At 39.2% G+C, this 21,914-nt stretch overlaps 1 protein-coding gene across 1 annotated transcript in view; it reads left to right on the forward strand.

Moving 5' to 3' along the window:
- LOC128643656 (polyadenylate-binding protein-interacting protein 1) overlaps positions 1 to 19,585 on the forward strand; it is a 35,273-nt gene extending 15,688 nt beyond the window's left edge. The window contains exons 4-6 of the mRNA XM_053696483.1: positions 3,862 to 3,974; positions 5,098 to 5,209; positions 19,428 to 19,585. Coding sequence (XP_053552458.1) covers positions 3,862 to 3,974; positions 5,098 to 5,209; positions 19,428 to 19,580 — 378 coding nt within the window. The 3' untranslated portion in view covers positions 19,581 to 19,585. The remainder of the gene's footprint in view (positions 1 to 3,861; positions 3,975 to 5,097; positions 5,210 to 19,427) is intronic.
- Positions 19,586 to 21,914: the final 2,329 nt, after the last annotated feature.

Genomic DNA, 21,914 nt, shown 5'->3' on the forward strand with positions numbered 1-21,914 from the left:
AAAGCATTTCTAATAGCTGTAAGGAGATCTCTATGCAATCAGAAGCTGTCGCCTCCCAATCTTCTACAGCCGCCATTCCTGTAGCTTGTTTCTGTAAGGCCACGCGGTAGATGAAAAGGAAGCTTGGATGCGATGTTTAACCGTTCTGACCCATTTAACCGGGTATCTTATGTAGAAATTGTGCACAGATGATCAATAAGGTGCAAAAAGTATCCTTCAAAGCATATTTTAATCCCAATCTTCAAAAATAAGAGCCAGAGCTCCTGTGATGTGCGACCAGTCTCCTAGATAGTTGGCTCCGCCCCCCCTAAAGCTTTTCATTTTAAACAACCACCCAATGTACTTCTATTTAATTTGATTTATTCTCTTGGTATCCTTTGTTGAAAGAGCAGTAATGTACTACTGGGAGCCACCAATCGGCAGCTTCTGACCCTACATAGGTTTATTTTTCAACAAAGTATATAAAGAGCACAAAACAAATTAGATCATAGAAATACATTGGAAAATCAGAATGAGAGAAAAGATGTGGGTTTAATCTCCCTTTTAAATGTCAGCAGCTTCTAAAAACTCTAAAATGGTTCAGTGGTTAAATAAGGCTTTGCCATAGAGAGTGCATTCTAAAGGCTTTTCCTGTATAACTGAGTTGAAAATTTGTTTGCTTTAACTTGGTGTAAAGATGTTTTTTGAAATCCTGTTTGTTGAAAATTATATAATGGATATGACTGAAAAAGAGTTTTAACTTGGCTTTAAAAACACCCAGGTGATTAAAGGGACATTATACACTCATTTTTTTTTCTTTGCATAAATGTTTTGTAGAGTATCTATCTATATAGCCCATTAAGTGTTTGTTTTGTTTTTAAATTTTATAGTTTTGCTTATTTTTTAAATAACATTGCGCTGATTTTCAGTCTCCTAACCATGCCCCAAAATTTTAGGAGAATACCGTCAGCTACCTACTCCAGCTTGCTCCTGTTTGTGTAAAGGGTCTTTTCATATGCAAAAGAAGGGGGGGGTCTTATTTCCCACTTGCAGTGGGCTTTCCTGCTACCTTTTCAACATTTCAACTGAGAGCTTCCAAGTAAGTTTTCAAACCGTTTTATACTGGATTTTTAATATCAGTATCTGTGCATCTTATTTTTTTTATAGTAGTGTCTATTACATGCAGTTATATGAAAATTAGTGTATACTGTCCCTTTAATCTCACCAGAATGTAAATAGACATGCAAGTCATTTGAAAACGTTTCTCAATGTAAAACCTATTTGCAATACTTTTTTTGTTAAGAAAATTATTTTCTTTGCACAAGTTAAAGGGACATTAAACTCAAAATAAATAGTATGTGAATTCTAAGAAAATAATATGTAGATGTATTTTTTTAAATTTTTTTTAAAAGTTTAATTAGCTATTTAAATATTGACAAAATAAGTGTAAGTTTTTAGTGTCTATAAAAGCTGTCATGTTGTAACTTAGATTACCTTCTCTGCTGTGGCCAGTTAGGGACTGTTATAAATAGGTCACTAGAGGGTGCTATGTTGCTGTGTGTAATATAGCAGTCTATTTCTACATTTCTAACAGGAACTGAAAAGCTCACAATTTCAGAATGGAATTTCAAGAAACGGGGGGAAAATTAAATAACGTATATTACTCACTCCCTTTTTAATAGACGTAAGTTTTTTGTTTTTTTTTAAATTACACTCTCGTCCTGGATCATGAAAGATCACTTTAGACTTTATTGCCCCTTTAAATCTAAATATACTATTTAGTACATCAGTTTAATTAAAGTGACACCAAAAAAAAAAAAAATCTTTCGTGATTCAGATAGAGCAGGCAATTTTAAGCAACTCTCTAATTTACTCCTATTAAAATTTCTTCATTCTCATGGTACATTCTTGCTTTGCAAATAAAGATAAGTTTAGATGCCGGACTATTTTTTGTGAACAACCTGGGTTGTTCTTGCTGATTGGTGGATAAATTCACCCACCAATAAACAAGTGCTGTCTAGTGTTCTCAACCAAAAATCGTCTGGCTTCTTAGCTTAGATGCCTTCTTTTCAAATAAAGATAGCAAGAGAACGAAGGAAAATTGATTAATAGGAGTAAATTAGAAAGTTGCTTAAAATTGCATGCTTTATCTGAATCACGAAAATATTTTTTTTTTCGTTCAGTGTCCCTTTAACATATGCCAGAGCATACCATTTTAAACAACTTTCCATATCTACTTTGCATCATTCTTTTGCTCTCCTATGTTGAAGAAGCAGAAATGCACTACTAGTAGCTAGCTGAACACATTGGTTGAGCCAGTGACAAGAGGCTTAGATGTGTAGCTAGCTCCCAGATTTTCAACAAATCATACAAAGAAAACAAAACAAATTTGATAAAAGTAGTAAGTTGTTTAAAATTGCATGCTTTGTCTAAATCATGAGGTTAATTTTGACTTTACTGTCCCTTAAAGCAGTGCTTCTTATTTCTATTTAAGTACGCCATAGGTGTAAGCTGGGCTGGAGCTGGCAAGAGCTGATGTTTATGCACCACTATTGGGGATATTGATACAGAGAGAGAGAAATCACATCTGTAATTTAGCAATTAAAGGGAAATTAAACCCAATTTTTTTTTTCTTTCGTGGTCCAGGTAGAGCAGGCAATGTTAAGTAACTAATTTACTTCTATTATCAATTTTTCTTTGTTCTCTTGGTATCTTTATTTGACAAAGCAATCAGCACGAGCTACTTAGGTGCTGAATAAAAAACGGGCCATTTACTAAGCTTATTCCTGCTTTAAATAGATACTAAGAGAACAAAGAAATAGGAGTAAATTAGAAAACCTAGAGTAGTCAAAATTAAACTTTCATGATTCAGATAGAGCAGCAACTTTCTAATTTACTCCTGTTATCAATTTTTCTTCATTTTCTTGGTATCTTTATTTGAGAAAGCGAGAATGTAAGCACAGGAGCAGGTCTATTTTTGGTTCAGCACCTGGATAGTGCTTTGATGTCTAAATGTAGCCACCAATCAGCAAGCGCTACCCAGGTGCTGAACCAAAAATGGGCCGGCTCCTATGCTTACATTTAAATAAAGATAACAGAAAAATTGATAATTGGAGTAAATTAGAAAGTTGCTTAAAATTGCTGCTCTATCTGAATCATGAAATAAACAATGTGGGTTTCATATCCCTTTTAAGGCACACATTATTTACACAAACAAGAACTGTTACTGTATTAACTTACTATCTGTACTTTGTAAAATACATTCAGGAGGGCCATATAGTGACATCAGCCTGCAGTGACTGAGGCTGTAAGCTAGGGTCTGTAAGTGGCCCTCCAGGATGATTGGTTGTAGCTCAGAGACTGTCCTGTTTGTAGTGGATATCTTATCGGGAGCTTTCTGATGTTCAAGTCTGTCCTGCAGTTAATAGGCATCCTCTATACATGAGGCTACATTAGTTAGGGATATCTTCTGCAGTGCAGACACTGCGCAGTAGTTTAACATGTACCTAAAGCTATGACATGACTGTAGGTGTGTGTACGTGTTTTTGTATCTGCTTTGCTGTTGGTTGGGAGGGTAGAAAGATTTCATGTTGGTGAGTGATCCCGTTAAAGATTATGGACCATATTTTTTAGTATCATAAATTATCATTGTCTTGTATTTTAATTATATTTTAGCAAATTGTATTTCTGTAATATTTTAGAACTGGATTCTTCTAAGTAATACAAAATATATATATACAGTATAAGTATACTGCCACAAGGCTCTCAATACCTTGCTGTTAAGCCTCAAACTTTTTGCTCTTGTATATACTACAATGCATTTGACTGCAAATCTGATACCTTTCACTGGTTATATATTTTGTCTTTCTTTATGAAAAAAAGTCAACATCTGTTCCAAATTTTTCCTACACGGGAGCACGAATTTGCAATTTTCTTTCAATCAACCTTCACATAAACTCACAGAATGGTAACTTCAGACAAATATTACTACAAAGGTAAGTACATTTAGTGTTTTACAATACAGTGCATATCAAAGCTTTACAGGGACATGGAGTCTAAAAAATGTCTTATGAATAAGCCATACTAGATATGTGCATTTGGAGGTTTCAGTTAGAAGGCTGCTGCTCATGACGTTTCGCTCTCTTTGGAGTCAAATTTATTATTGTGAAACTGTAACACTAGTGTCTAAAAATAGCCGAAGGGCACAAGCAGCCGCCTTCTGCATTCAGAGGTATTTGAAACCTCCATATGCTCATATCTAGGCCATATACCACTTTATTCAACTTTTCAATTTACTTCTGTTATTAAATCTGCTTCATTCGCTTAGTATCCTAGGTTGAATTGGCAACAATGCACTACTATGAGCTAGATGAAGACATTGGGTTAGCCAATGACAAGAGGCATATATGAACAGCCAACAATCAGCAGCTAGCTTTCAGAAGTACATGACTGCTCCTGAGCCTAACTAGGTATGCTCTTCAACAAAGGATGCCAAGAAAACAAAGCACATTTGATAATAGACGTAAAATGGAAAATTGTTTAAAATGACCCGCTCTGTCTGAATCATGATTTTCTTTTTTGTCTTTACTGTCCCTTGTCAATAGTAAATCATTATAACCTTTTACAATACAACATTTCTTAAAGAACTATAACATTGAATTTGACATGCACATTAGTATGTCAAATTCCCTTAGAATCATTTTAACATGTCTACTTTTGCAAATTTACTATCACAGCTTTTCAAGTACATGTGGCATAAGTGTATGCCAGTATTTTAAATTTTTATTTCAGATTTTAATGGAAAGTGAGATCTATTGTTAAATATTAATTTTAAAGGCATTTAATTGTGTGATACATGTGGCTGCATATGAAGAATGGATTGCTAATATGTTTGTAGTAAGAAATAAGATACAAATAAACATTTATCATCTTATGTGAAATTTGAAATGTAAATTCAACTTTTAAAGTTTTGACTGTGCTGCTAGACTGGCATTGTAGACGTTTTTTTTGTTTTTAATATAGATTTATTTATATTCTCTCTTGGATTTAAAAAATTAAATAAGAAATGTGTATGTATCATAAATACATTTTCTGTCTGTTTTTTTCCTTTCTCTCTAGATGTCATACAGAATATGAAAAACGAGATCAGGGAGCTAAAGGAGATCAAGCCACACGCAAGCGCTTCCATGCCTTTGTACTTTTCTTGGGTGAACTTTATCTCAAGTTGGAGGTAACAATTTAATTTTATTCTGACACAGACTTTTTTTTTTTAATTTTTTTTTTTTTTTTTTTTTTTAAAGAAACAGAATAGTAACTTATATTTTGGTATTAAATATCAGATTAGTACTTTTATTTCTTGCATGTCAATATTTATAGGGATTTTCCTTTTAGCTTTGCTGATACATTGTTTGACTTTGTGAATCATTTTTAATGGCTTCCTTTTGAAGTGCTAGGACCAAAGTAAAACGGAAGTATATGTTAAATATTGCAAACATCATTTTTACGAGTTTTATGATTTAGTTTAGCATAGTGTATTTTATTTGTATACATTAACTGTTCTGATTATTGTTGGTTCTATTTGACTGGCCAGTCTTTTCAGAATAGAGATTTTTTTATATGGATTTGATAGAGGGTTAAATAAATTGATGATTATTTTATTTATTATATAAATTGTATTAAATTTGAGGTTTTTCAACATCTTAGTACTGTGTATATTTTCTTCTGTTAAGTGTGATCAGTCCACGGGTCATCATTACTTCTGGGATATTACTCCTCCCCAACAGGAAGTGCAAGAGGATTCACCCAGCAGAGCTGCATATAGCTCCTCCCCTCTACGTCACTCCCAGTCATTCTCTTGCACCCAACGACTAGATAGGATGTGTGAGAGGACTATGGTGATTATACTTGGTTTTATATCTTCAATCAAAAGTTTGTTATTTTAAAATAGCACCGGAGTGTGTTATTACCTCTCTGGCAGAGTTTGAAGAAGAATCTACCAGAGTTTTGCTATGATTTTAGCCGGAGTAGTTAAGATCATATTGCTGTTCTCGGCCATCTGAGGAGTGAGGTAAACTTCAGATCAGGGGACAGCGGGCAGATGAATCTGCATAGAGGTATGTAGCAGTTTTTATTTTCTGACAATGGAATTGATGAGAAAATCCTGCCATACCGATATGTCATGTATGTATACTTTACACTTCAGTATTCTGGGGAATGGTACTTCACTAGAATTACACTGTAAGAAATACATAAAGCTGTTTAATAACTAGAGATTATGTTTAACGTTTTTGCTGGAATGTAAAATCGTTTTCATTTGCTGAGGTACTGTGTGAATAAATGTTTGGGCACTATTTTTCCACTTGGCAGTTGCTTAATCTGTTTTTCTGACAGTTTCTGTTCTCCCTCACTGCTGTGTGTGAGGGGGAGGGGCCGTTTTTTGGCGCTTTTACTATGCATCAAATATTTCAGTCAGCAACTCATTGTATTCCCTGCATGATCCGGTTCATCTCTACAGAGCTCAGGGGTCTTCAAAACTTATTTTGAGGGAGGTAATTTCTCTCAGCAGAGCTGTGAGAATTATAGTTTGACTGAGATAAAAAACGTTTATTCTGTAATTTGTTTCCTGCTTTCAGAATTTGTTATCTTTGCTAATGGGATTAAACCTTTGCTAAAGTTGTGTTGTTTACAAGGATTGAGGCTATAACTGTTTCAATTTATTAATTTTCAACTGTCATAGATCTTCTGTGCTTCTTAAAGGCACAGTACGTTTTAATATTATTCTAATTGAATTGTATTTCCAAGTTGCAAGTTTATTTGCTAGTGTGTTAAACATGTCTGATTCAGAGGATGATACCTGTGTCATTTGTTGCAATGCCAAAGTGGAGCCCAATAGAAATTTATGTACTAACTGTATTGATGCTACTTTAAATAAAAGTCAATCTGTACAAATTGAACAAATTTCACCAAACAACGAGGGGAGAGTTATGCCGACTAACTCGCCTCACGTGTCAGTACCTACATCTCCCGCTCAGAGGGAGGTGCGTGATATTGTAGCGCCGAGTAAATCTGGGCGGCCATTACAAATCACATTACAGGATATGGCTACTGTTATGACTGAGGTTTTGGCTAAATTACCAGAACTAAGAGGTAAGCGTGATCACTCTGGGGTGAGAACAGAGTGCGCTGATAATATTAGGGCCATGTCAGACACTGCGTCACAGGTGGCAGAACATGAGGACGGAGAACTTCATTCTGTGGGTGACGGTTCTGATCCAAACAGACTGGATTCAGATATTTCAAATTTTAAATTTAAACTGGAAAACCTCCGTGTATTACTAGGGGAGGTGTTAGCGGCTCTGAATGATTGTAACACAGTTGCAATACCAGAGAAAATGTGTAGGTTGGATAAATATTTTGCGGTACCGACGAGTACTGAGGTTTTTCCTATACCTAAGAGACTTACTGAAATTGTTACTAAGGAGTGGGATAGACCCGGTGTGCCGTTCTCACCCCCTCCGATATTTAGAAAAATGTTTCCAATAGACGCCACCACAAGGGACTTATGGCAAACGGTCCCTAAGGTGGAGGGAGCAGTTTCTACCTTAGCTAAGCGTACCACTATCCCGGTGGAGGATAGCTGTGCTTTTTCAGATCCAATGGATAAAAAGTTAGAGGGTTACCTTAAGAAAATGTTTGTTCAACAAGGTTTTATATTGCAACCCCTTGCATGCATTGCGCCGATCACGGCTGCAGCGGCATTCTGGATTGAGTCTCTGGAAGAGAACATTGGTTCAGCTACTCTGGACGACATTACGGACAGGCTTAGAGTCCTTAAACTATCTAATTCATTCATTTCGGAGGCCGTAGTACATCTTACTAAACTTACGGCGAAGAATTCAGGATTCGCCATTCAGGCACGCAGGGCGCTGTGGCTAAAATCCTGGTCAGCTGATGTTACTTCTAAGTCTAAATTGCTTAATATACCTTTTAAAGGGCAGACCTTATTCGGGCCCGGGTTGAAAGAGATTATCGCTGACATTACAGGAGGTAAAGGCCATGCCCTGCCTCAGGACAAAGCCAAAGCCAAGACTAGACAGTCTAATTTTCGTTCCTTTCGTAATTTCAAAGCAGGAGCAGCATCAACTTCCTCTGCACCAAAACAGGAAGGAGCTGTTGCTCGCTACAGACAAGGCTGGAAACCTAACCAGTCCTGGAACAAGGGCAAGCAGACTAGGAAACCTGCTGCTGCCCCTAAAACAGCATGAATTGAGGGCCCCCGATCCGGGATCGGATCTAGTGGGGGGCAGACTTTCTCTCTTCGCCCAGGCTTGGGCAAGAGATGTTCAGGATCCCTGGGCGCTAGAGATAATATCTCAGGGATACCTTCTGGACTTCAAATACTCTCCTCCAAGAGAGAGATTTCATCTGTCAAGATTGTCAACAATCCAGACAAAGAAAGAGGCGTTTCTACGCTGCGTACAAGAGCTCTTGTTAATGGGAGTAATCCATCCAGTTCCACGATCGGAACAGGGACAGGGGTTTTACTCAAATCTGTTTGTGGTTCCCAAAAAAGAGGGAACTTTCAGACCAATCCTGGACTTAAAGATCCTAAACAAATTCCTAAGAGTTCCATCGTTCAAGATGGAGACTATTCGGACAATTTTACCTATGATCCAAGAGGGTCAATACATGACCACTGTAGATTTAAAAGATGCTTACCTTCACATACCGATTCACAAAGATCATTACCGGTACCTAAGGTTTGCCTTCCTAGACAGGCATTACCAGTTTGTGGCTCTTCCATTCGGATTGGCTACAGCTCCAAGAATCTTCACAAAGGTTCTGGGTGCTCTTCTGGCGGTACTAAGACCGCGGGGAATCTCGGTAGCTCCATACCTAGACGACATTCTGATACAAGCTTCAAGCTTTCAAACTGCCAAGTCTCATACAGAGTTAGTGCTGGCATTTCTAAGGTCACATGGATGGAAGGTGAACGAAAAGAAAAGTTCACTCGTTCCACTCACAAGAGTTCCCTTCCTGGGGACTCTTATAGATTCTGTAGAAATGAAGATTTACCTGACAGAGGACAGGCTAACAAGACTTCAAAGTGCTTGCCGCACCCTTCATTCCATTCAACACCCGTCAGTGGCTCAATGCATGGAGGTAATCGGCTTAATGGTAGCGGCAATGGACATAGTACCCTTTGCACGCTTACACCTCAGACCACTGCAACTGTGCATGCTAAGTCAGTGGAATGGGGATTACTCAGACATATCCCTTTCTCTGAATCTGGATCAAGAGACCAGAAATTCTCTTCTATGGTGGCTTTCTCGGCCACATCTGTCCAGGGGGATGCCATTCAGCAGACCAGACTGGACAATTGTAACAACAGACGCCAGCCTTCTAGGTTGGGGTGCCGTCTGGAATTCTCTGAAGGCTCAGGGACAATGGAGTCAGGAGGAGAGTCTCCTGCCAATAAACATTCTGGAATTGAGAGCAGTTCTCAATGCCCTCCTGGCTTGGCCCCAGTTGACAACTCGGGGGTTCATCAGGTTTCAGTCGGACAACATCACGACTGTAGCTTACATCAACCATCAGGGAGGGACAAGAAGCTCCCTAGCTATGATGGAAGTATCAAAGATAATTTGCTGGGCAGAGTCTCACTCTTGCCACCTGTCAGCAATCCACATCCCGGGAGTGGAGAACTGGGAGGCGGATTTCTTAAGTCGTCAGACTTTTCATCCGGGGGAGTGGGAACTTCATCCGGAGGTCTTTGCCCAAATACTTCGACGTTGGGGCAAACCAGAGATAGATCTCATGGCGTCTCGACAGAACGCCAAGCTTCCTCGTTACGGGTCCAGATCCAGGGATCCAGGAGCAGTCCTGATAGATGCTCTGACAGCACCTTGGGACTTCAGGATGGCTTACGTGTTTCCACCCTTCCCGTTGCTTCCTCGATTGATTGCCAGAATCAAACAAGAGAGAGCATCAGTGATTCTAATAGCACCTGCGTGGCCACGCAGGACTTGGTATGCAGACCTGGTGGACATGTCATCCTGTCCACCTTGGTCTCTACCTCTGAAACAGGACCTTCTGATACAGGGTCCCTTCAAACATCAAAATCTAACTTCTCTGAAGCTGACTGCTTGGAAATTGAACGCTTGATTTTATCAAGACGTGGATTTTCTGAGTCAGTTATTGATACCTTAATACAGGCTAGGAAACCTGTTACCAGAAAGATTTACCATAAGATATGGCGTAAATACCTATATTGGTGTGAATCCAAAGGTTACTCTTGGAGTAAGGTTAGGATTCCTAGGATATTGTCTTTTCTACAAGAAGGTTTAGAAAAGGGTTTATCTGCTAGTTCATTAAAGGGACAGATCTCAGCTCTGTCCATTCTGTTACACAAACGTCTGTCAGAAGTTCCTGACGTCCAGGCTTTTTGTCAGGCTTTGACCAGGATTAAGCCTGTGTTTAAAACTGTTGCTCCACCATGGAGTTTAAACCTTGTTCTTAATGTTTTACAGGGCGTTCCGTTTGAACCCCTTCATTCCATTGATATAAAGTTGTTATCTTGGAAAGTTCTATTTTTAATGGCTATTTCCTCGGCTCGAAGAGTCTCTGAATTATCAGCCTTACATTGTGATTCTCCTTATTTGATTTTTCATTCGGATAAGGTAGTCCTGCGTACTAAACCTGGGTTCTTACCTAAGGTAGTTACTAACAGGAATATCAATCAAGAGATTGTTGTTCCTTCTTTATGCCCAAATCCTTCTTCAAAGAAGGAACGTCTACTGCACAACCTGGATGTAGTCCGTGCTCTAAAATTTTACTTACAGGCAACTAAGGAATTTCGACAAACGTCTTCTCTGTTTGTCATTTACTCTGGGCAGAGGAGAGGTCAAAAAGCTTCCGCTACCTCTCTTTCTTTTTGGCTTCGTAGCATAATTCGTTTAGCTTATGAGACTGCTGGACAGCAGCCTCCTGAAAGAATTACAGCTCATTCTACTAGAGCTGTGGCTTCCACTTGGGCCTTCAAGAATGAGGCCTCTGTTGAACAGATTTGCAAGGCTGCAACTTGGTCTTCGCTTCATACTTTTTCCAAATTTTACAAATTTGACACTTTTGCTTCATCGGAGGCTATTTTTGGGAGAAAGGTTCTTCAGGCAGTGGTTCCTTCTGTATAAAGAGCCTGCCTATCCCTCCCGTCATCCGTGTACTTTTGCTTTGGTATTGGTATCCCAGAAGTAATGATGACCCGTGGACTGATCACACTTAACAGAAGAAAACATAATTTATGCTTACCTGATAAATTCCTTTCTTCTGTAGTGTGATCAGTCCACGGCCCGCCCTGTTTTTAAGGCAGGTAAATATTTTTTAATTTATACTCCAGTCACCACTTCACCCTTGGCTTTTCCTTTCTCGTTGGTCGAATGACTGGGAGTGACGTAGAGGGGAGGAGCTATATGCAGCTCTGCTGGGTGAATCCTCTTGCACTTCCTGTTGGGGAGGAGTAATATCCCAGAAGTAATGATGACCCGTGGACTGATCACACTACAGAAGAAAGGAATTTATCAGGTAAGCATAAATTATGTTTTTATATTCTATTGTTCTGCAACAATCCACTTTTATACTAATTTGTTTACCTAGTACAGGTTAACACTATAGGCGCAACTTCGCTAACTATTTTCTAAAATTCTGTTGCATACTATCAATTTGAGGTTTTATTTATTGGTGGATTATTGCACATCACTATTTTTTCTTCTATTCTATCTACTATATAAAACATCAATGTTAACCCTCAACATTTTTAATTGAGGCACAATAATGAAATTTGTATGCGTACTGTTAAATTCCAAAGAAAAATTATGGATGTCTTAAACCGTTTCAAATGAACAATGTTTTAGCATGATATATGGCATTTCTTATGCATATGCCAGAAACCTATTTTGCATTTACGGTGTTAACACTACTTTGTCACTACAGGAACAAATCCTCAAATACGGAATTCCAGAATCCAAACTATTTAATTTTATTATTTTTATAAAAAAATACTATTTCCCTGTCTAAGTCTTTGGTTTGTTTTTTTGTTTACTAAAATGCAAAAAGTCTATTTATTTAAAACAACAAATACTAGCTTTCTGATTACAGCACTGAACTATGTATACAAACGTATTAACAATGATTTAAAACTTTCTTTAGGTTGCAAGTATAAGCAGTATTATGTTATGTAAATATTGCCTTAATGACATAAGATGTTGTTTACACTTTGTCCTATCCTCTTCCCAGACTGTCCCTTTTTTTTTTTTTTTTTTAACGTGCACATATTTCAAAATCCAAACTATTCTGAAATCCAAAACTTTTCCGGTTCCAGTTTTTTACCTCCTATTTTTGATTATTAGTGTCTGTCACTTCTCAGTGTGCTGTTTTTGTGCATTCTAATATTTTGAGAGTAAATCCTTTCGAAAGGATATTTTTAAACAATTTTTGTTTGTAGTATAAAATGTTCTGTGTAGAAAAAACCCCACAACTTTGCGTCATTAATTTTGTCCCCTTTCCTATAAATTGATTGAGACTTGAGGGGTTCCAATTCCTATAAAAATACAAGTGCAGTCTCCAGACAAAACACTGCTCTATTCCGCACAGTCATTAGTTTCATACTCTAACCCATTTAGAACTGTCCGTGTTGCAGCAAAGAAGGAAACCTAGGTTACAACATGGCTTTATGGGCAGTAACATTTTAAACATCCAATATCATTTTGAATCTGCATGCTATTTTTTGCTTTGAATACATCAGCCTAAGTAGCATTTATTGAATGTCCCATAAATGGACATATGCACAGATACTGATATAAAAATCCAGTATAAAACTGTTTAAAAACTTGCAAGCTCCCAGTTTAGCTCTGTTCAAAAGGTTATCTGGAACACCCACTGAACGTGCCTGTATAGCAAAAATAGCAGACCCTTTACACAAACAGGAGCAAGCTGGAGGAGGTATACATCAGTATACTTCTAAAACGTTGGGGCTTGGTTAGGAGTCTGAAAATCAGGGCAATGTTATTTAAAAATAAGCACAGCAAAACATAAAAAAAAAAAAAAAACTGTATGGGCTATATAAATGGATCATCTACAAAACATTTTATGCAAATAAAAATCTAGTGTATAATATCCTTTCTCCAACATTGGTGTGTCCGGTCCACGGCGTCATCCTTACTTGTGGGATATCTCTTCCCCAACAGGAAATGGCAAAGAGCCCAGCAAAGCTGGCCATATAGTCCCTCCTAGGCTCCGCTCACCCCTGTCATTCTCTTTGCCGTTGCACAGGCAACATCTCCACGGAGATGGTTAAGAGTTTTTTGGTGTTTAAATGTAGTTTTTATTCTTCTATCAAGTGTTTGTTATTTTAAAATAGTGCTGGTATGTACTATTTACTCTGAAACAGAAAAGGATGAAGATTTCTGTTTGTGAGAGGAAGATGATTTTAGCAGACAGTAACTAAAATCGATTGCTGTTTCCACATAGGACTGTTGAGATGAAGTAACTTCAGTTGGGGGAAACAGTTAGCAGACTTTTCTGCTTAAGGTATGACTAGCCATATTTCTAACAAGACCATGTAATGCTGGAAGGCTGTCATTTCCCCTCATGGGGACCGGTAAGCCATTTTCTTAGTCAAGCAAACAGAATAAAGGGCTTAATATGGGTTAAAAAAACTGGTAGACATTTTTATGGGCTAAATCGATTGCTTTATTTGGGCATTTTATTCATATTTATGCTGACAATTCGCATTTATAAACTTGGGGAACGTTTATTAAACGGCAGGCACTATGTTAGACACCTTTTCCAGTCAGGGGGCCTTCCTATTTGTAGACTGAGCCTCATTTTCGCGCCATTACTGCGCAGTTGTTTTTTGAGAGCAGGGCATGCAGATGCATGTGTGAGGATCTGAAATTTGCTGGAAAAGCTTCTAGAAGGCGTCAATTGGTATCGTATTCCACTCTGGGCTTGGTTGGGTCTCAGCAAAGGCTATAGCTGGGACTGTATAGGGGTTAAATTTGTAAACGGCTCCGGTTCCGTTATTTTAAGGGTTAAAGCTCTGAAATTTGGTGTGCAATACTCTTAATGCTTTAAGACACTGTGGTGAAATTTTGGTAATTTTTGAACAATTCCTTCATACTTTTTCACATATTCAGTAATAAAGTGTTTTCTGTTTAAAATTTAAAGAGACAGTAACGGTTTTGTTTTAAAACGTTTTTTGTGCTTTGTTGACAAGTTTAAGCCTGTTTAACATGTCTGTGCCTTCGGATAAGCTATGTTCTATATGTATGAAAGCCAATGTGTCTCCCCATTTAAATTTGTGTGATAATTGTGCCATAGCGTCCAAACAAAGTAAGGACAGTACTGCCACAGATAATGAAATTGCCCAAGATGATTCCTCAGATGAGGGGAGTAAACATACTACATCATCTCCTACTGTGTCTACACCAGTTTTGCCCACACAGGAGGCCCCTAGTACATCTAGTGCGCCAATGCTTATTACCATGCAACAATTAACGGCTGTAATGGATAACTCCATAGCAAATATTTTATCCAAAATGCCTACTTATCAGAGAGAGCGTGATTGCTCTGTTTTAAACACTGTAGAGCAGGAGGGCGCTGATGATAATTGCTCTGTCATACCCTCACACCAATCTGAAGGGGCCATGAGGGAGGTTTTGTCAGATGGGGAAATTTCAGATTCAGGAAAAATTTCTCAACAAGCTGAACCTGATGTTGTGACATTTAAATTTAAATTAGAACATCTCCGCGCACTGCTTAAGGAGGTGTTATCTACTCTGGATGATTGTGACAACTTGGTCATTCCAGAGAAATTATGCAAGATGGACAAGTTCCTAGAGGTTCCGGTGCACCCCAACGCTTTTCCTATACCCAAGCAGGTGGCGGACATAGTAAATAAGGAGTGGGAAAAGCCCGGTATACCTTTTGTTCCCCCCCATATATTTAAGAAATTATTTCCTATGGTCGACCCCAGAAAGGACTTATGGCAGACAGTCCCTAAGGTCGAGGGGGCAGTTTCTACTCTAAACAAACGCACTACTATTCCTATCGAAGATAGTTGTGCTTTCAAAGATCCTATGGATAAAAAATTGGAAGGTTTGCTTAAAAAGATTTTTGTACAGCAAGGTTACCTTCTACAACCCATTTCGTGCATTGTTCCTGTCACTACAGCAGCGTGGTTCTGGTTCGAGGAACTAGAAAACTCGCTCAGTAGAGAGACTCCATATGAGGAGGTTATGGACAGAGTTCACGCACTTAAGTTGGCTAACTCTTTTATTTTAGATGCTGCTTTGCAATTAGCTAGATTAGCGGCGAAAAATTCAGGGTTTGCTATCGTGGCACGCAGAGCGCTTTGGCTAAAGTCTTGGTCAGCGGATGTGTCATCCAAGACAAAATTGCTTAACATCCCTTTCAAAGGTAAAACTCTATTTGGACCAGAATTGAAAGAGATTATTTCAGACATCACTGGGGGAAAGGGCCACGCCCTTCCACAAGATAGGCTTTTCAAGGCCAAAAATAAGTCTAATTTTCGTTCCTTTCGCAATTTCAGGAACGGACCGGCCTCTAATTCTGCATCCTCTAAGCAAGAGGGTAATGCCTCACAACCCAAACCAGCCTGGAAACCGATGCAAGGCTGGAACAAGGGTAAGCAGGCCAAGAAGCCTGCCGCTGCTAACAAAGCAGCATGAAGGAGTAGCCCCCGATCCGGGACCGGATCTAGTGGGGGGCAGACTCTCTCTCTTTGCTCAGGCTTGGGCAAGAGATGTTCAGGATCCCTGGGCGCTAGAAATAGTTTCTCAGGGTTATCTCCTGGAATTCAGGGAACTACCCCCAAGGGGAAGGTTCCACATGTCTCGCTTATCCTCAAACCAAATAAAGAGACAGGCGTTCTTACATTGTGTAGAAGACCTGTTAAAGATGGGAGTGATACACCCAGTTCCAATAAAGGAACTAGGAATGGGATTTTATTCCAATCTGTTCATAGTTCCCAAAAAAGAGGGAACTTTCAGACCAATTTTGGATTTGAAGATCCTAAACAAATTTCTCAGGGTACCATCGTTCAAGATGGAAACCATTCGAACGATTCTACCCACTATCCAGGAAGGTCAATTTATGACTACCGTGGATCTAAAGGATGCGTACCTACATATTCCTATCCACAAAGAACATCATCAGTTCCTAAGGTTCGCTTTTCTGGACAAGCATTACCAGTTTGTGGCCCTCCCATTCGGGTTAGCCACTGCTCCAAGGATTTTCACAAAGGTACTAGGGTCCCTTCTAGCGGTTCTAAGACCGAGGGGCATTGCAGTAGTACCTTACTTGGACGACATTCTAATACAAGCGTCGTCCCTGTCAAAAGCAAAGGCTCATACAGACATCGTTCTGGCCTTTCTCAGATCACACGGATGGAAGGTGAACATAGAAAAAAGTTCTCTGTCTCCGTCGACAAGAGTTCCCTTCTTGGGAACAATAGATTCCTTAGAAATGAGGATTTTTCTGACAGAGGTCAGAGTCAAAACTTCTAAGCACTTGTCAAGTTCTTCATTCTGTTCCTCGTCCTTCCATAGCGCAGTGCATGGAAGTAGTAGGGTTGATGGTTGCAGCAATGGACATAGTTCCTTTTGCACGAATTAATCTAAGACCATTACAACTGTGCATGCTCAAACAGTGGAATGGGGACTATACAGACTTGTCTCCAATGATTCAAGTAGATCAAAAGACCAGAGATTCACTCCGTTGGTGGCTGACCCTGGACCATCTGTCCCAGGGAATGAGCTTCCGCAGACCAGAGTGGGTCATTGTCACGACCGACGCCATTCTAGTGGGCTGGGGCGCGGTCTGGGAATCCCTGAAAGCTCAGGGTCTATGGTCTCGGGAAGAGTCTCTTCTCCCGGTAAACATTCTGGAACTGAGAGCGATATTCAATGCTCTCAGGGCTTGGCCTCAACTAGCAAAGGCCAGATTCATAAGGTTCCAATCAGACAACATGACGACCGTTGCGTATATCAATCATCAGGGGGGAACAAGGAGTTCCCTGGCGATGAAAGAAGTGACCAAAATAATTCAATGGGCGGAGGATCACTCCTGCCACCTGTCTGCGATCCACATCCCAGGAGTGGAAAATTGGGAAGCGGATTTTCTGAGTCGTCAGACATTCCATCCGGGGGAGTGGGAACTCCATCCGGAGATCTTTGCCCAAATAACTCAATTATGGGGTATTCCAGACATGGATCTGATGGCGTCTCGTCAGAACTTCAAGGTTCCTTGCTACGGGACCAGATCCAGGGATCCCAAGGCGACTCTAGTAGATGCACTAGTAGCACCTTGGACCTTCAACCTAGCTTATGTATTTCCACCGTTTCCTCTCATTCCCAGGCTGGTAGCCAGGATCAATCAGGAGAGGGCCTTGGTGATCTTGATAGCTCCTGCGTGGCCACGCAGGACTTGGTATGCAGACCTGGTGAATATGTCATCGGTTCCGCCATGGAAGCTACCTTTGAGACAGGACCTTCTTGTTCAGGGTCCATTCGAACATCCAAATCTGGCCTCCCTCCAGCTGACGGCTTGGAGATTGAACGCTTGATTCTATCGAAGCGTGGGTTTTCAGATTCTGTGATAGATACTCTGGTTCAGGCCAGAAAACCTGTAACTAGAAAGATTTACCATAAAATATGGAAAAGATATATCTGTTGGTGTGAATCCAAAGGATTCCCATGGAATAAGATAAAAATTCCTAAGATTCTCTCCTTTCTACAAGAAGGTTTAGAGAGGATTATCTGCAAGTTCTCTAAAGGGACAGATCTCTGCTTTATCTGTCTTACTACACAAAAGACTGGCAGCTGTGCCAGATGTTCAAGCATTTGTTCAGGCTCTGGTTAGGATCAAGCCTGTTTACAGACCTTTGACTCCTCCCTGGAGTCTAAATCTAGTTCTTTCAGTTCTTCAAGGGGTTCCGTTTGAACCTTTACATTCCATAGATATTAAGTTACTATCTTGGAAAGTTTTTTGTTTTTGGTTGCAATTTCTTCTGCTAGAAGAGTTTCAGAGTTATCTGCTCTGCAGTGTTCTCCGACCTATCTGGTGTTCCATGCAGATAAGGTGGTTTTGCGTACTAAGCCTGGTTTTCTTCCTAAGGTTGTTTCTAACAAGAATATTAACCAGGAGATAGTTGTACCTTCTTTATGTCCGAATCCAGTTTCAAAGAAGGAACGTTTGTTACACAATTTGGACGTAGTCCGTGCTCTAAAATTCTATTTAGAGGCTACAAAAGATTTCAGACAAACATCTTCCTTGTTTGTTGTTTATTCTGGTAAAAGGAGAGGTCAAAAAGCGACTTCTACCTCTTTCCTTTTGGCTTAAAAGCATCATCCGATTGGCTTATGAGACTGCCGGACGGCAGCCTCCTGAAAGAATCACAGCTCACTCCACTAGGGCTGTGGCTTCCACATGGGCCTTCAAGAACGAGGCTTCTGTTGACCAGATATGTAAGGCAGCGACTTGGTCTTCACTGCACACTTTTGCCAAATTTTACAAATTTGATACTTTTGCTTCTTCGGAGGCTATTTTTGGGAGGAAGGTTTTGCAAGCCGTGGTGCCTTCCGTTTAGGTAACCTGATTTGCTCCCTCCCTTCATCCGTGTCCTAAAGCTTTGGTATTGGTTCCCACAAGTAAGGATGACGCCGTGGACCGGACACACCAATGTTGGAGAAAACAGAATTTATGCTTACCTGATAAATTACTTTCTCCAACGGTGTGTCCGGTCCACGGCCCGCCATGGTTTTTTAATCAGGTCTGATGAATTATTTTCTCTAACTACAGTCACCACGGTACCATATGGTTTCTCCTATATATATTTCCTCCTGTCCGTCGGTCGAATGACTGGGGTGGGCGGAGCCTAGGAGGGACTATATGGCCAGCTTTGCTGGGACTCTTTGCCATTTCCTGTTGGGGAAGAGATATCCCACAAGTAAGGATGACGCCTTGGACCGGACACACCGTTGGAGAAAGTAATTTATCAGGTAAGCATAAATTCTGTTTTTAACTGCTTTGTGAGCATACATTGTCAACTCAGATCAACTGATACATTGTTATGTACATTTTACTCTAAAGCACCCATTCACTCACCTCTAAATTATAAATTTCCATGGGAATAGAGCACTTTAATTTATATAATTGTTATCTTTACCCCCCTTATTTATAGTACTGTTATGAAATAGAATGTGCTAGTGTTCTATGTTTTAAAAGCATAATATAGAAAGCATGGCACTATTTATTTTAAACACACTACTTTCCTGTATGAAGCAGTGTAATTTTTATAATCGTCATCATCTGCTTTTATATTTGTGAAATCAAGCACATATACAGTACTATATATATTTTTTTTTTTATAGGTAAAAGGATCTAACGGGCAGCTAACAAAAGCCGAAGTTCTGCAGTCTGGACTCCGAGAACTGCTAAGTGCTTTGTTTTCCAATCCTGTCGATGATAACCTCATTTGTGCTGTAAAACTTCTGAAGGTAAAGATTGTGCTTGATTGTAAGTAATTTTACTTATGTATATCTGGAACATATTTGGTAAACTTTTTTTTACTAAATGTTCTAGTCCATGTGCAATATAATTGCATAAAAATGTGTGTGTCAGTAAACCTATCTTAGCCTGGCAACAAAATATGTAAGAAACTTCAAATTAACTTTGTCCAACTATTTTTTTTTTATTTTTTTTTTACCAATAATGGGTAACCCAGAATTTCTAGAAGGTTTAGCTTCTAATGCCTTTAGACCTTGGTATAAAGCTGTCTTAGTTGACTGATGCTTTAAGTAAAAACGTATATAATTTTGAGTCAATTAAATTAAATAAGCAAAAACATTTGTGTGCTTATTTTCAAGTTAGAAAATGTTGTTTTCTTTCCTTAGATATGGTGAGTCCACAGGGTAATCAATTACTGTTGGGAATATCACTCCTAGCCAGCAGAAATAGGCAAAAAGTACCACTTCCCTTCCCACAATCCCCAGTCATTCTCTTTGCCTTCGGTGCAAGGAGGAGGTGAAGATTTGGTGTCCTGAAGAAATTTGATTTATTTCACTTCAATCAAGATTTTATTATTTTAGAACAGAGTAGGTTACTCTGTTCCTTCCCCTTTTTCAAGGATTGGGTCTAGCTGTACTCCACATTAGTCTCTTCGGTAAGGGCAGTGGTGGCTTTAAAGCAGTTAGGAACTTGTAAGGTGGGCCTTGCTGCGTTTTCCTAACATATTTGCTGCCCACGGTATAGAAAGCCAGAGCAGGTTTGCTCTGTAATTTCTCTTCTACAGGTCTCTATGAGGAGGTGTTGTCCTCATACCAGATAAGCTGTCCTCCTGCCGGACGGCCAGACTGCAGGTAAGTGCCTTTTTGTCTTCTGGTGCTAGGAGGGTGGCACTGAAAGGGTCAAGACTCCCTGCAATTAATATGGGACACTAAATCCTTCATAGAGAAGGTTTTTTTTTTTATGGCAGTGAGCAGGCACAATTAATGGCATGTGATAGGAGACTAGGGGTTAATCTCCTTCGAGGAGGAAGGAGTTAACCCTCTACTGGGGACTCAGCATTAAATTCTGCCTTATTTGAGAAGTCTTTAATACATTGGGTGAAGCCTTCCTAATTCTGGTTGTACCGTTTAGGACACTTTTAGGAGTTCACGCTTTCACTCTCAGCGCCATGCCTATGAGGTTTTTATGCTGTTTCTTCCACTTTTCAAGATTTCTTAAGTGGAGCGGTAGTCCATTATTGTTTTAATAGGAAGTGCTAAATCAAACTTATGAAGAATGCCCTGTATTTCTATCCTTGACACTGAATCAATCAGTTATGGGGATTTTAGGAGATGAGAATATATTTTTCTCTCAGGTAGATGAAGCGCAATGTTTGCACGCTTTATTTGTATGGCCTTTTTTTTTTTTTTGCTCCGCCTCCTTTTCAGTTAAGGAGCGGCGCCATCTTTGGAGAGTGTTTTTGTTCGAAGTTGAACACTGCTTCGTTCTGACATGAGAACGGAGCAGCGTTTCCTTCTGCTTGTTTTTCTTCAATTGGAAAAAATAAAATTATTATTATTATTATTATTATTATTATTAATTATTTCTGGTTTGCACAGAAGACACTAATAAATTGAAAACCTCAGGGTTTTATTAAATTATCTTAACACTGCAGTTTTATAACATTGTCAGATTATCCTCTCCCTGCTATACTAAGAGTAAATTTGTTGCAGTATGATGGTATATTTTAGGAACTTTTTTAGTAGAAACTTTCCACTTTTTCTGTTCATGTGTATGTCCCTGTTGCACCTTTCTGTTACGTGTTATTAAATATTTTATTCTTAAAATTATTTGGGACTTCTGTATGGCTTATATATGACTTATGTATGAATTATATGTGATACAATAAATATTTCTCTACTATCTGCAAACAGATTTTTTAGAACACCTCTGTGTTTTTTTTTTTTAAAACTTTATTTATAAACAAGAATCCAAGACATACATGGCGAGTACAGTCACAATGATGTGGATATAACAAAGTGATCATTTGTAGAATAAAACAATTTTACAGAGCATATTGTAAAAGGTAAAGGAGAAATGAAATCTCCATGCATGTCCCGAGATTCAGCTTTTTCCAATAACATTTTTTGCAAACAGAGAAGAAACTCAACAGCTGAGAACAGCTGAGAACGAAAGAAAAAGAAATAGAAAAAGAGAAAAAAAAAAAGAAAAGAAAAAGATAGAAGGTAACATATAAAGGAAGAGAGAAAGGAGGAAAAGATAAGAGGAAGACATACAACATTCGTACTTACCCAGAGCGCCTCCAGGTCCCCCCCCTCCAACAGGCAGATCACTCATGGGCCCGATCTGAG

The sequence above is a fragment of the Bombina bombina genome, unplaced genomic scaffold (genome assembly GCF_027579735.1).
Source record: "Bombina bombina isolate aBomBom1 unplaced genomic scaffold, aBomBom1.pri scaffold_1036, whole genome shotgun sequence".
NCBI classification, from domain to species: Eukaryota; Metazoa; Chordata; class Amphibia; order Anura; family Bombinatoridae; genus Bombina; species Bombina bombina.